This window comes from Chanos chanos, chromosome 7 (assembly GCF_902362185.1).
Source record: "Chanos chanos chromosome 7, fChaCha1.1, whole genome shotgun sequence".
In the NCBI taxonomy this organism is placed as follows: domain Eukaryota; kingdom Metazoa; phylum Chordata; class Actinopteri; order Gonorynchiformes; family Chanidae; genus Chanos; species Chanos chanos.
In genome coordinates this window covers 43,661,616-43,677,582 of record NC_044501.1, presented here as the reverse complement: position 1 = coordinate 43,677,582, position 15,967 = coordinate 43,661,616, and the positions used below count along the sequence as shown (strand labels likewise).

The 15,967-nt window shown below is 42.0% G+C and overlaps 1 protein-coding gene and 1 long non-coding RNA gene across 2 annotated transcripts; both read right to left on the bottom strand.

Annotated features, from left to right (window-relative positions):
• Window positions 1–208: 208 nt before the first annotated feature.
• Window positions 209–8,200, bottom strand: LOC115816849 (uncharacterized). The gene is made up of 3 exons (XR_004025414.1): window positions 8,178–8,200; window positions 6,980–7,045; window positions 209–360 (listed from the first exon to the last, which is right to left on the bottom strand). It is a non-coding gene; the product is annotated as an uncharacterized LOC115816849 (long non-coding RNA).
• A 5,700-nt stretch (window positions 8,201–13,900) lies between these two features.
• LOC115816418 (GTPase IMAP family member 7-like) lies at window positions 13,901–15,520 on the bottom strand. The gene is made up of 2 exons (XM_030779371.1): window positions 15,496–15,520; window positions 13,901–14,961 (listed from the first exon to the last, which is right to left on the bottom strand). The coding sequence occupies exons 1-2, from the start codon at window positions 15,518–15,520 to the stop codon at window positions 13,901–13,903; spliced, it is 1,086 nt and encodes a 361-aa protein (XP_030635231.1).
• Window positions 15,521–15,967: the final 447 nt, after the last annotated feature.

The following is a 15,967-nucleotide window of genomic DNA, read 5'->3' as shown; positions in this document are numbered from 1 at the left end:
GGACCACGGTGTAATCATTGACTCCGGAGCTAAATATTGTCTGAATCTTCTCCATTTCTCCTTTGTCTTCATCAGTGAGGAAGCCCTCAGGAATGACCAGGAGGAAACCATGGACTCCAGGATCACAGAGAGACACACAGCGGCGAGTCTCACGCATCACTTCCTCCTCTGAGAGCTGAGTGTTGCACAGAGCTGGCATTTCCACTAGAGTAAGCAGGCGTCCACACACCTTTCCCTCCCTCCTAACACACACTGAGCTGGCCTCTGAACTGGACTCTCTCTGGCCCAGTATGAACTCTGATATGGAGGTCTTCACTGATCCATCACTCCCGTACAACACCAGGTTCAGTCTGTCAGACACTGTAATAAGAGAAGGGCTGTTAGGAAAAGAATGTTTTCATCATGTATATGTTCAGCACTGATCTGAATGTAATTGTTAGAACTTATACCCCTTTTCCACAGAATTGCTGGTCCCAAAAGTTGGAACCGCTGATGTCAGAGGCTATGCAAATAAAAACCACGCGAGAACCAATCAGTTCAGCGTTTGATACGTGACGTTCTTTTTAGAGAGGCGGGAGTAACAAAAAACGTCTGACCAAGTAGCAGTAGGCTAAAGGATATTTGTAGCATGAAAATATGTATATGATTAAAAGATGCATGAGTAACAATTTGTGTCTACATCAATATGGGCTGTTGTTTACATGTTACATGAACGTAGTTGGACCCAGAGTGGTAGAAAAAGACACTCTCTCACTCGGCTCTGGCTGGTGCAATTAAACCACTTCATGCAGACCTTCATTTAAACACTCGTTTTAACTTTTGAGCTAGGTGACTTACTATTTTCATGAATTTTGCCCCCAGAGCGAAAAGTTCTGGGCCAAAATTCGTGAGGTGTTTTGCTGTGTGGAAGCCTAGCGTAAAAGTAAATTTATAAAGAGCAAGCAATGCGTTCTGTCCGACATTATTTTTTCCCCACGGAAATTACCCAAACTTTCGCTATGTAGCGTTCGGTTCCCAAACCAGTGGAAATGCGGGCCGGTTCTCAAAAGGCACCAAGGCAGCACTGGCTCCGCACCGGCACGGGCACGGGCACGGGCACGGGCACCAGCACCGTCGTAGTGGAAAAGAGACATTAGGAATTGTTGGCTAATATTCGGCATGTGGAGTCAGAGGACTGGCCACTCTAACATAACACTATTTCTGTACTGTTTCCAGTCTGCCACAGCACTAATACGTGACTGCTGTGGTACCACAAGTCTGCTCTTATCAACATTGCTTTTTTAAGGCTTTGCTGCTCAAAGGTTAACAGGACATCTGACCAACTTCAGGTATTTCACATTAGGTTACTGGGTAGAGTTTGTTTTGTTTTATTGTATTTAAAATAATTCAGAGAAACTTGGTTGATTAAAATACTTTGTAATGAGGAGAGTCTAAAGAAAATGGCAAATATACTCCTTTTTTAGGAGTTTCCAAAAAAATCAATAGTCTTTATTAAATAGTGGAATAAACGTAGATATGCAGTAATATTGTAAATGATTTTAAAGATGCACATGAGTCACCAGGGATCATCATTCTAATGTCTAACTCCACAGAATCTCTAAACACATCTCTAAACTCACTGCTTTGTCAAGGCATCACCTGGACAGGACACATTTTGTTACACACACACACACACCCCAAAAACTATTTAATATGTAAAACTATTTGTATGTACTGTCGTATAGCTGCAACTATATTTGCAACTTATTTTATCCAGGTTGTCATCAGGCTAAAATAACTATTAAGAATATGAAAAAAAACATGAAATTAAAGAAACAAAGAAAGGTTGTTGGAGTCCCAGTAAAACCAGGCAGGACCAGTAATCTCTATCCAGTAAGACCAGGTGGGACCAGTAATCTCTATCCAGTAAGACCAAGCAGGACCAATAATCTCTATCCCGAAAGATTGGGGGCCTATGTTTCGAAGCAAGTTCAGCATACCCCGGGTATCTTTTCGTTAGCTGGCCTGACAAACCGTAAGAACCGCAGTTACGCATAAGCGATGTCACGGCAGTGGTTATCAACTTTTTAAGTCAACCAAGGTTTTCCCAGTCTAGTCATGAGTGCATTTACATAAAAGGGGCGGTGTTTGCACCAGATAACCTATCACAATCTATGGCATTGATCACTCTGGGGAACCCTATGAAAGGAGTAGGCTGCATATAAGATACAACAGTACACGTCATAGGGTCTACATTATTTATAGATCATGAAGTCAACTTAAGTTATTGTCTACCTGCTACTTCATAAAAGCCCTGTTTTATTGATTGCATGGGCAAGTTGTCTGGGAACACAACAAACACACCAAGTAGCTGTGTTAGACCAGCAGCCACCTTGTGAATTGTGTGGATGACCGTTTTCTTGCTTATGTTCTCCACATCATCCACAGTATACATAAAAGTCTGCAGGACTGTTAGCGTACGACTTTGACGTGTTGCACTGCCAACATACGGCTTATGGAGCCAACAAAGTTCAGCAGTTCCCTCCGCACAGGATCTATAGATGCTCGTCAGGGAAAGCCAAATGGTTTTGTCTGTTACTGAAAACTCTGGCCGTCCTAAGAGACTCTCTCATTATCCGTGCACCAAGTTCCACGGGATCTTCCAGGAATGGTGACACCATTTTTGAAGAGAACTGATTGGTCTGTGGGCGGTGCTTTTATACGTTTTGATCTGTTATCGCAAACATAACCTGCTCCGGAGCAGGTTAGGTGTGCAGCATAAGTTACCATCCCGGTAAAAAGTGAGCCACTGTTGTGACACTGAAAACCCAGGGTTAAACTTGAAGTTACCTCACTGACCCCAAAATCCTGCTTAATAGAGCAGGCCCTTGGTAGGACCAGTATTCTCTACCCAGAAAGGCAAAATAGGACCAGTAATCTTTGACCAGTATTCCAAAGAGATTGCTGTCATTAGCCTGACCAGCATTCCAAACACATTACCACCGTTAGCCTGTCACAAGAGCTTGTTATATGATGATCCCTTATGATATTATCTCACCACTGGTAACAGAATCCTCTCAGATAACAGTGTTTTGGTAATCTAAATCAGTAAAAGACTGATTCACTTTTGGTGCATAATTCCAACACTTAATTCACTGGCAAATAAACAATGTGTACATGAACTTCCCTAAACGCTGCTTTATAAATATTCATTTTTAATATCTAAAAGTACTAACATGCTTCAGACTGTTACTTTGTAACTGAGGTTGATGACCAGTATTTATTTTTCAAGTTCTTGAAAGTGTATTGTTTTAGAATTGCACTGATTCAAATCCATCCAGTTATCTGATTTAGGACCCCAGGCATTATAGAGACATCAGGACCTAAATGAAAGCCCTAAGAGCACTGGTGAGACAGCCCTTAATTCACACTTCATTTATAGTTTGCCAGGGTTCTTATTCTATTTGTGACATCACTGCGGTTGCTCTTTATAGATTCTTGAAGAGAAAGCGAGTGTTTCTTTTACACTTTTACTCCGGTTGCGCTGTCGCAAGATGTCTGCACTGACGAGAGCTCCGAGTCAACTCAGCAAAGTTGTGTGGATTTACTTTTTACTTATTGTTCTTTTCGTTAATTCGGCGCTATTATACATTCAGTATGACCGACAAATACTTTTGGAGTTACGTTCGTCAGCCAGTTCGGATTTTAAGCCGACTTTTGACACCGCCGAGGAAAACAAAGAGAGGGAAGCGCGCCGGGGTTCTGTGGCGAAATCGACAGAGTAACTTCAAACCTCCTCTGCCCAGCATTCTGCCAGCTAATGTACAGTCGCTGGACAACAAGCTAGACGAACTGCGAGCACGTATTAATCACGAAAGGGACATTAAGAACTGCTGCGTTCTGGCATTCACAGAGACGTGGCTGGAGCCCAACGTGCCCGATTGTGCCGTCACCCCGGGGAATTTCTCCATCTACCAACAAGATCGAACGAAAGACTCAGGCAGGACGAGAGGAGGGGGTGTGTGCTTTATGGTTAACTCTTCGTGGGCCAAGGATACCTGTGTTTTAACAACGCACTGTTCCCCGGTTCTGGAGCTGCTGACCATCAAAGTTAGACCCTTCTACCTCCCCAAAGAGTTCAGCTCAGTCCTCCTCACAGCTGTTTACATCCCCCCACAGGCTGATAAACCATCAGCACTGGACGAGCTGTATAGAATCATTAATGGACTGGAAAACTCATACCCAGAGGCTGCGCTCATTGTTTTGGGAGACTTCAACAGAGCCAATATGAAGAAAGTTCTCCCAAAATACTATCAACACATCACTTTTTCCACCAGGGGAGAACAGACCCTGGATCACTGCTATACCCCTTTCAAAGACTGCTACAAACCCCTCCACCGCCCGGCTTTTGGAAAGGCAGACCACTGCTCCATCCTACTGCTGCCTGCATATAGGCAGAAGCTGATACAGGAAAAACCAGTTATCAGGGACATCTACAAATGGGACAGAGTGGCTGAGGGGGTCCTTCAGGACTGCTTTGAGACTACTGACTGGCAGATGTTTGAAGACGCGGCGGACGGCAACATCAATGAATACACAGACTCGGTCATTGGCTATATAAGCAAGTGTATCAGCGATGTTGTCCCAAGAACCACCGTTCAGATCTACCCCAACCAGAAGCCCTGGGTTAACGGGGAGATTCGCGCTAAACTCAAAGCCCGGACCACCGCCTTCAACTCAGGGGACCCTGACGCCTACAAAGCATCCAGATATGACCTCCGGAAGTCCATCAGGGATGCCAAGAAGAAGTATAGGGACAAAGTGGAGTCCAACTACTACAGCTCTGACCCCAGGAGCATGTGGAATGGACTGCGCTGCATCACAGACTACAAGGGGAAAAACAAGGACATTGCCCAGTGCAGAGCATTGCTCCCAGATGAGCTAAACACCTTCTATACACGGTTTGATGCAGATAACACAGCGCCCATCGTGCATCCACATGTGGATGGGAAGGCTGCCACACTGACCCTAGAAACAGCTGAGGTGAGACAGTCCTTCAAAAGCGTCAACCCCCACAAAGCTCCAGGGCCAGATGGCATCCCTGGCCGGGCTCTCAGAGTGTGCGCTGACCAACTGTCGGAGGTGTTCACCAACATCTTTAACCTCTCCCTGAGTCAGTCCGTGGTCCCCACCTCCCTGAAGGCATCCACCATCGTTCCTGTCCCCAAGAAGAAACCGATGGCCTCCTGCCTAAATGACTACCGCCCTGTTGCACTGACATCAGTCATCATGAAGTGCTTCGAGCGACTGGTTAAAACCCACATCTGCTCCTCCCTTCCTGACACCTTGGACCCTCTTCAGTTTGCATACAGACCAAACAGGGCCACAGAGGATGCCATTACACACCACGCTCACCCACCTGGACAAGGGGAATACTTATGTGAGAATGCTCTTCATCGATTACAGCTCAGCATTCAACACCATCATCTCCTCAAAACTCGTTTCAAAGCTCGCTGAACTTGGTCTAGCACCCTCCATCTGCAGCTGGATATTAGACTTCCTGACGGGCAGGCCCCAGGTGGTGAGAGGTGGCAGCCACACCTCATCATCACTGATCCTCAACACAGGCGCACCACAGGGCTGTGTGCTCAGCCCCCTACTGTACTCCCTGTTCACCTACGACTGTACTGCCAAGCACAGTTCAAATGTCATCATCAAGTTTGCTGACGACACGACCATCCTGGGCCTCATCACAGACAACGATGAGACGGCTTACAGAGAGGAAGTGAGGGCACTAACCATCTGGTGCCAAGACAACAACCTCTCTCTCAACGTCAGTAAAACCAAAGAGATGATTGTAGACTTCAGGAGACAGCAGAGGGGTGGGCACCTCCCCATCCACATTGGTGACGCTGAAGTTGAGAGGGCCAGCAGCTTCAAGTTCCTCGGTGTACACATCACTGAGGACCTCTCCTGGTTGCTACATACAGACACCATGGTCAAGAAGGCCCGCCAGCGGCTCTATTTCTTGAGAAGACTGAGGAAGTTTGACATGAACGCCAGCATCCTCACCAACTTCTACAGGTGCACCATCGAGAGCTTGCTGACGGGCTGCATCACGGTCTGGTATGGGAACTGCTCTGCCCACAGCCGCAAATCACTACAGAGGGTGGTGGATGCGGCACAGCACGTGACTGGCAGCAGACTCCCTGCCATTCAGGACATCTTCCACCAGCGGTGTCTGCGGAAGGCCCACAGGATCATTAAGGACCGCAGCCACCCAGCACGCAGACTGTCCTCCTTGCTACCGTCTGGCAGACGATACAGGAGCATGGCTGCACACACCACCAGACTTAAGGACAGTTTTTACCACCAGGCCATCAGGCTTCTCAACTCACACAACTAAACACCCCCCCCCCCCCCCCCCACTGGAGTCTGGACTATCTACTTGTTGCACTGTTCACTGCTCAAGTGCACTGTTGCACTACTAACTTGCACTGCACTGTCTACCTTCACAGGTTACTATGATTCACAATGTTTACATGATACTGCACTGACACTTACACTGGTACATAAAGCTGTACATCCCCCATGTGCAATACCGTTGTTCACACTCGCCACTTTAAACTTTATATTTAAGCGTCCTTTACATGTATATAGTGTATATTTCATATCCTGTTGCATATTCTGTTATATTTATTGCGCACCCTCCGTGTACCTTATTGTTCATTACGCATACCTCTCTTTTTATACTTTTCTTCTTAGTTAACTCCTTTTATATATTTATAACTCTCTTTTATATTTTCTTTCTTAGTATACTCCTTATTCCCCTACTCTTATTTTTTTTTCAAATCCCCTGTTTTGCTCTTCTACTCCTTGTGCTCTTATTGCTGAGTTGACCTGTTTCTCTCTTCTCACACATTTCATTGTACCGTTGACCCTGTGTCAACCTACATATGACAAATAAACTCTTAAACTTAAACTTTTAAACTTAACTTACTGTTTGGGCGATCCTCAGGAGGACTAGACCTCCGTGTTGACCGTGTTAAATTCTCACCACTCCTCTCTTAGGGAAAAACAGACAGAGACAAAAACACATTTCAATGTCATGGGTTAACCATAGACAGTTAACAAATTCCGTGATTAGTCTAAATATGTTGAGAGAGAGAGAGAGAGAGAGAGAGAGAGAGAGAGAGAGAGATAGAGAGAGAGAGAGAGAGAGAGCGAGAGCGAGAGAGAGAGAGAGAGAGAGAGTTGATGTGTGTGTGTTAACTTCAAAGACATGAATGGCTTCCCATGTAGACACGTGTAACTTATGGTGTAGCATATGTGAGCTGGAAGATTATAGTTGTAATTATTTTCCTTTATATAAAGAGGGTCCAAAAATAATGAGATACACCATATTATACATGGTGTGTTAGTCACATCCAAGATTCTTGAGAAATGAGAAATACTTTTATCCATGAAGTTATTAAGGCTTATTCTGACAATAATACCAGTGTAAAGTCAAAGGATCCCAGTCTGTGTGTCATTACTGCTTTTAAAAAGATATTCGGATCCTTTAAAGAATGAAACAGTTGACAGCGCAGAGGAGGAAAGCAAATACTGAGAACTGGGCTTGGGGTGAAAATGCCTCCCTCCAAAACCAACCAAACCAACCAAACAAACATCCAAGATTCTTGAGTGTCCGTTAAAATGAGAAATACTTTTATCCATGAAGTTATTAAGGCTTATTCTGACAATAATACCATTTACCCTGAGATTACAGAAGTTCATACAGACAATAATGATATTATGTTTTATGTTTAATCACTCAAGTGAGGCAATTTCTTTTTACCCTACACGATCTTATGGTTTTATTTTGTACTGTACATTTTTTAGGTGAACAACATGAAGTAAAATGAACTAAAAACAAACAAAAATAGAGCACTGATTCCCAGTAAGACAGCCAGGACCAGTAATCTCTGACCAGAGGGGCCACTCATTGGTTCTCTCAGGCCTGCTGTCCTGTAAAGCTGCTTTGTCATAATGTGAATTGTAATAAGTGCTTTACAAATCAAGCTGAATAGAATAGAATAGAATAGAATAGAATAGAATAGAATAGAATAGAATAGAATAGAATAGAATTAATCACTGACATGACATCAGTGCCCCATTTTTCTCATCTATGAAAATGGATCAGTGGTATTTTTACTCACTGTAAGAAGCTGGAGAACTTCTCCCTTTTCTGACAATGGCCGTATCTGGTTGAGAAAACATGACTGATGAGATATGTGTGCAGAGTATTGTCTGATCCGCATTATTACGTTTGTAAGATAAATTATTACAAGTATGCTCTCCTATTTACTGTTGTTTGATGACTTTGACATGTATAAGGGTTATAGTAATAATGTTAATTATTAATATTTCTTCCACCTGGACCGCCTCTTGTTGCCATATTTCTGAGCTCTCTGTCCTTGTCATCTATCCATGTCCAGTTCTGTCACCATCGGATCTTCACTCTTCTGGTCTCTGTCATTTATCCATGTCCAGTGCTGTTAACTTCTAATCTCTGTGGTTTTCCTCTTTCTCCTTCCATTCAGTGTTCTGAAGTCCAAATCCTGTCATTTACAGTGAAGAGACAAGTATATGGGAAGTTTTAAATTGACTCAGCATACAACAGTGTCAGTGTGTATAATAAGGGACCAAGTCTTCATTAATGTAGTGCCTTGGACATGAAATTGAAACAAATAAAAAGGAAATCGCTGAAATTATTCCTATATGAATAACATTAAAGTGCTCATTTAGTGACGGCTCTGTCAGAGCTGGTTAAATGAACTCCAGTGTAAAGTCAAAGGATGCCCCCCTCCAGAACCAACCAAACAAACAATAAGTTACCCCCGATGCCATTAGAGGTCTAAATGACTAATTATAATTATCCCATATACAGTCGGCCCTATTTATCCGCGGGTTATGCATCCAACAACGGATCGAAAATATTCGGTAAAAAAAATCCAGAAAGTTCCAAGGAGCAAAACTTGAATTTGCCGAGCACAACGCTGAATCCACGCGAATGAAGTGATGTGTAGGCATACTCTGGTGTAGCCTCCCGCAATTTCACAGATCCTCAGTCTCTCTCCAACACTCGTTGTTTGAGCATTGTTCGCCTCGCGTCTCGTTCGTTCGCTACTTGTGTTTTAAAACATTTATATTTTCTCTGTCCACATATTTTCTACATGTACTTGTATTTTAAATATTCTGTCTTTTAGTCTATGTATTTATCTTTCAGGTAATTAAACGAAAGCAATCTGTAAGTGTTGAGAGAAAGAAAATGTTACGCTGTTGTTGACGTGCCTGTACTAATTGTGAATGTGTTTCATCTATGTTGGTGTCATTGTTATTTACCGTCGGCCCTGCGTATCCGCGGGGGATTGGTTCCAGCTATAGATTACTTATAATACCTAATGCAATGTAAATGCTATATTGTTGTATTGTTTGGGTAGTAATGGCATGAAAAAAAAGTCTGTACATGTTCAGTACAGACGCAACCATCATAAGCCTATAGGCTATAGTTAGCTAAACACGGATGAAACACATTCACAGTAGGCCTTATCTGACAAAATAACTTTGCTCTGTGTTTTTGCTCTGAAAGGCGCTGTTAATACCACACCCTGTCTGATATTTGTACCAACCAAATTATTTTAAAGATTCCACAGTGCGTCTCTACACTGACTGTATCCGTCTTTGCAATGCTATAAATTGTGTGTAATACTGGGTTTTGTTACGGGCATGTTAAGACATGGCAGACATTTTTATCTTTCCCTGATATGTAATTTAAGCTGAATTTTGAAAGATTGACAAAAACATAGTCCTAAATTTTCAGAACATAAAATTTCAGAGTAATACCCGAGTCTCGTCGTATTCCTCTACATTGTCCAAACTGAAAGTTTTCAGTCATGAACAAAGTGAAAGTAGTTTTTATAGTCACATGACATGGACACATGATCTGAATGTGTGTTATGACGTCTCCCTCTACAGGTTAGTTTAACTGTTCATTCATACAGACATACGGTAAATACAGTGAAATATGTTCCCAACAGTTTGACTATAGAGTTTCCATTCAGAAGCAGTGCTGATAGTTTGGATGCTGGAGAAATGATCGACACATCTTCACTCACATCATTATAACAAAGCGGGTCTATTGTAGCATAAACTTAAGCTGTAGTGTTATCTTCTGACGAAGTATCTGAAAATCACTGTGTCAGAGTGAAAGTGAAACATGAAGGAGCTGATTATTATTGTGTATTTAAACTGATGGTGGACGGTTTACACAATTAAATGTCGTGGGCTGGTTTTTATTATGATGATTTATTAATTATAATGAGTCATTTTATGAAGGAATCTCATATTTCACCTTTTCCTCAGAGAAGGCAAGATGCGCCCTCTTCTGGCCAAAAGAGACTGTGGAGAATAAGCCCATGCAACAGAAGCCACATGACCTATATTTGTGATGGATATCAAAGCTAAATTCGCAATATAGCAGTTCACATTGTTACAGTTAGTGAAACAACCAGCTAATGATATTTGTTTTAAAGAACCACTTGGCTTCCTTCTTTTTTCACATGTTATATTAGGCTCTTCGGGGGGTTATGTGTCCAAAGAACATCCAGGTGTGGCCGGGTTGGTATACAGAACAGGTGTTCACACTCACCAATGGGTGTGTTCCCCTAATTGTTTTGCGTGCTAATGGCTGTCCGTCGCTGGTAGAACAAAAGGACTGGTAAGCTTCAATTTTATCCCTAACTGCGACTTGTAATACGTAACATTGCTCTACTTTGGCCCATTTTAAGTTAACTATTTTAACTGTAACAGCGATTCTTTTCCGAGCGACCGAATCAGTAGTGGGTTAGTAAAAAATCTCTGACGCAGTGGCATTGGTATGTATTGTCTTTATACAGTTTTATTGTTTGGCGGCTGCCGATGTTGAGAGCGTTTCGTATGGTTTAGACGTGGTGCTTCTCTCACGTCTTATTCTCCAGTGTTAAAATTAAAAACGAATGGTGCTCATTGTGTGGATTCGTTTGTACTGTGTATTAGTGAGTGGACGGCAGGTCCGAGTCATCCAGTTAAAGCGCGCAGCCTCCCGGTGCGCACTCGCGGTCTGGCCACCAGCTCGAAAACATCGGTATGTTTAAGCCAAGGCAAGTTTTCCTCTGCCTCCGCTGTAGTCCTTGCGATGTTTCATTGTCTTTACACCGTCTTAATTACTGCCCTCTCACTGTTTCAGCATTCAAAGCATAAAGGAGATTATTTATTGAACTACACTCTGAGGCAGCGCCGGCTTTATTGCTGTTCTCGTAACTCCTCACTACCTTCTGCCGTAGTGTGATGCGGAGGTTTCCCCGCTCCGCCCTTGTTCTCCTTCACTGCTAGCTTGCAGTTCGTCAGTGCTGACGTAGGCATCCCACAATAGTAAATGGGTTAGTTCTCTTTACTTTTTTTTAAAACTAAATTTAGGGTGTGGCATTTTGCTTTGAATTTGTGCAATACTGTTTTGTTTAACTTGTGTTTTAAAGAGTAATTATTAAAACATTGATATTGTTTTAGTATTTTGTAAGACTTGTACTATGACTGAGGATATGATGGAGTACTAAACTCTTTTTACTGTTGTAAAGTGCAACTGGTGGTTGGTGCAACATACTGACCACTGTTTTTCCCATGATTGTCTATGAGTTGCTATTATTCTCGTCTTGTATTTTTCTTAGTGTGTTTGTATTAGATGTGATTGACTTTTGTTTGTATGTTTGTTTTCCTTGTTGGTTTTTTTGGCACTCTGGTGTGCCCTCTCCCCATGACGTGTGTGGCCTGCTTGTCATACCGTACCATTGTATTAGTAGATTTGAGGCTACAGCCCCCTAGTTTGCAGTGTACACACTTTTTTGCTGGTGTAGGACAGAAAACATCTCCTTTGGTTCACTTTGACCTTGAGGGATTGAGTATTACAATTGCATGCACGTACTATCACTTAGGATTGGTTGGTCAGCTGAAACTTACCTTACACTTGTGGTATTCCAGGTTCCACATTGTACTGGGGGCATAGGCGATTGCCAGTGCCCTTATTACCTTTAGTTATGGTTTGTGTTTTGTTTTTTCATTTTCTTTTCTTTTTGAAGCAGCCCCTGCTATGTTGTAGTGTTACCCTATCTTGAAAACGTCACGAGGTCAAGGAAAGATGGGAAGGAGAATACATAAGGACTTAGGAAAAGACAACCGCGGTGCTAAGAGAATCCGACTGCACTTACACTAGGCTACGTAATTATGCGACGGCGGATATTGTTGACGTGGGTCTGCCGTGGTAAAACTACAATGTTCCGAAGATGGACTATACTAAGCGCATCTGGGATGTGCATTCTTACCGTGTTTGATGCAGACTATATAAACCTGGACAATCCGGTGCAAATTACTTCATGACCAAAGTTGGAATTGAAATAAAAAAGGAATCTAGGTTGTCACAGAGAACTGTGGCTCACGCTCACCCTCCTGTCCAATCATAATTTTCGACATGAATCCCAATTAGTGTGACTGTATGGAAGTAATTGTTAAATTTATGCAAGATAAGCATAACATGTTAGGACTACAAATTTATTACTGTACAAATCGTCCTGCTTAAGTTTCAAACATGTTGAATTAAAAACATCATCTGGCTAAACAAGTCTCGTATCCCTTGTCGGTCACGTTGATCGTTTGTTTTCGTGAGCGGCCGAATGTTGCTACTGCACGGAGTTGCGGGACGGCACTATCTACTTTCCTTTCATAGAGGATGATCCAGTGTACCCTATGCTAAAGGAGAGAAGGAAAGGTGCTTCAGTGATTTCTTTCTTAACAGCTGGTCGAATGGTTTTAGTGTTATCATGGCTGCCACTTATGTACTTCCGGGTCATTCATTCGGTTAGGAACCTTCCTCAGCAAAACGGACTCGCCTATGTAGCGGTCATGTGACAAGTGACCGAGAGACTCAGACCCGGAGAACCGTACTTAAGAGTCATGATCCCACACGAATCATTCACTGAGACGACTTGCACATGCATGTGACACACATGCACATGCTATCTGGGGCTTGTCGAATCAATAACATGTTTTAATGATAGTAAACATTAATATTGATATTACCTTAGATGCTTCTGACTGATCAGTGAGACACTATCTGACTGAATATACCTGCTTGAGCTTAAAGTTTGTCAGAGTGTCATAATGACACTACTTGCTGGTAGATGAGTGAAACACGAGTTCTGAACAAAATGTGCCTGTGCTCCTCATTTTGTGAGTAATTTTGTTCATATTCATGTTTTTTTTTTTTTTATTACAGGTAGACACACACACACACACACACACACACACACACACACACACTGTAGAAATAAGAACAAAACAGCTTTGTGGTGTTGTAGTAAAAGTCTACTACACTATGTTTCTAGAACACTGAGAAACGAGTTTTTAGAATGCATTGAATAATTGATAGAGTCATGAATCATAGAGCAGTGAAAAGCAAGTTTAATTGGCACACTAGGAATAGAAAAGCATGCATACATTAACAACAACAACACTGACTATATTCTGGTCAAACGTCTCAGAAAAAGAAATACAAGGTTATCATTCGCGCACTCCAGAAGAATGATAGAGAATTCAGTTCATTGCTGAACACAACAATAATGTACAATTGTCAACATTACTGTAAATGTCTTAGATGTTAGCTAACAGCATTTAATGATAGCAAGACAGTTATAGTTTACATAAAGACTAACATGGAAATAAGTGCTTGTTTAATGTTTCTTTTCCCATAGATTACTCAATCTCTTGAATTTGTTGCTTTAATTTTGCAAAGGGAAAGCCTGATCCACAATGATTGTGATGCAAATGACTGATTATTTGATCAAATACTTCATTAAGTGTTGCATCCTTTCAGCTTTGTGCATACAGATGCCAGTCCAACAGACTCCTGAAGCATATCTTTTGCAATTCCATAGTTTTCTTTTACTACAGCCTTTATGCCTTCACTCACACTTTCTGTTTGTTCTGTTACGTCACACCCCACCGCTCCCCCCACTGCTGCTCCAATGACAGCAGCTGCCCCAACAGCCGCTTTTGCAACTGGAATTCCCCATACTGCAAGTCCACACTCTGCTAAGCCTGTTGCTTCTACTGCTACAGCTCCAAGAACAGCACCGAGCAGTACTCCAGTAGCTACTCCTGCAAATATTATCACGTATTTCTTGAATACACTCTTTTTGGCCTCCTCTCTAATTTTCTCTTGGGACACTTTCCCTGAAACATCTTTTCTTATTTTCTTTTCCTCTGCTTGTATGTCTTCCTCGATCTTCTGCAGCAATTCATTTGTGTAGTAGTTACCACCATTCTCTCTTAACATTTCATCAATAGTGTCCAGTAGTTTCTTTGTCTGAACACTGTTGTTTCTGTAGTCATCTTGCTGCTGATGCCAATACTTATTGTCAATCACATGACAGCGTCCCCCACACTTATCCACAAGCTCCTGTAAAGCTCCATTCATCTTGACAAAGTCCTCAATGGTTTGACCATGATTGAGTTGATCACCATGAGTGAAAAGAACCACTGAATATCTGAATGCATCTTCCCCAAAAGTTTCTGTTATTTTTTTCACCACCTCCTTCTCTTGATCTGTGTATGTTCCAACTTTAAGTACAATGAGAAAGGCATGGACTCCTGGAGCACACTGAATCAGAAATTCTACAATTCTACTTCTCAGCTCATCATCTGGAAGATCAGTGTCAAAAAATCCAGGTGTGTCAACCACTGCTGCAGGCCTCTTGTGTATGGTCCCTGATTTTGATTCACATTTTTGGGTCGTAGAGCTGGATGATAACGTGGCAGTGAATGCTTCTTTGTTCAGAATGGTGTTTCCACTGCTGCTCTTTCCATCCCCTGTTTTCCCAAGCAGCACAATATTTAGTTCTTCTTTCTTAGACCCTGTAAAGAGAGTTAACTTGTGTGAGCATTTGGTGTTCTGTTTTTCACTTTATGCTCTGTAGCACCACATCAGACCATGAAGTCAAATGAAACATTACTCCCTTAACCAAGCAACTACTGATCTAACTGTCCCAATGGTGCTGTTACTCTCAAATAGTGCGCACTGTAGTATTCTTTGTCAAATGAAATGAGCCTGCTTAGTTTTTAACCAGAATGTTCAGATCTCAGTCCCTTCTTTGTCTCCCTCTACAGGCTGTCTGTTGTCAAATCAGGTTTATGACCATGACACTGGCCTTCAGAGTGACCAGTGGAAATACACCTGTCTACACCCAATCTGAAGTCAAACTAGGTGCCCATTAATATGTGACTGAGCAGTCAGCAGAACTAAATGTGTTTGCATTAAGTTGTTGAGCTCGTATCTTTTCACACCTAGCTCCAAAAATGGTAGAAGGAGTTTCCTCAGTTCACCAGATGCCCAGACATATTCAAGAGAACACTTTAAAACCTCTTATTGACTAACTACACTAAACTCACATTGCATGTCTGTATTCAGGCACATTGTGTGCATTAAAAAAAAGAAAGGACAAAAAAAAAGAAACTGGACTCAGTAAAGCACTAAAAGCCACATATGGTCCTTGGAGCTGTTATTGGCATTGACAGCTTTTGGATTACTGAGATGTCTTCTTTTGAGCCTATTCACTGTGCTCTTTTGTAAATTACTTTGGACAACAGACTAAATGTAAATGTAAAAGTAAAATCTCTAAATTGCTGAAGCTATTTTTACGCTGCAGATCAAATTTCAGATATAGCAGCAGTACAGGACTGTAACTACAGCTGTAGACAGTTACTTGTTGCCATAGATTCACTAAAGCCCCATCTCCAAAATCACTTATTGTTCACACAGTTCATTCCTATAGTTAATTTTGAACGAGATATTTATTTAAAGGGAATTCAAAATAAATAACTAAGAATAAATTTAAAAAGATGGCATGCAACCTTTAAGAAA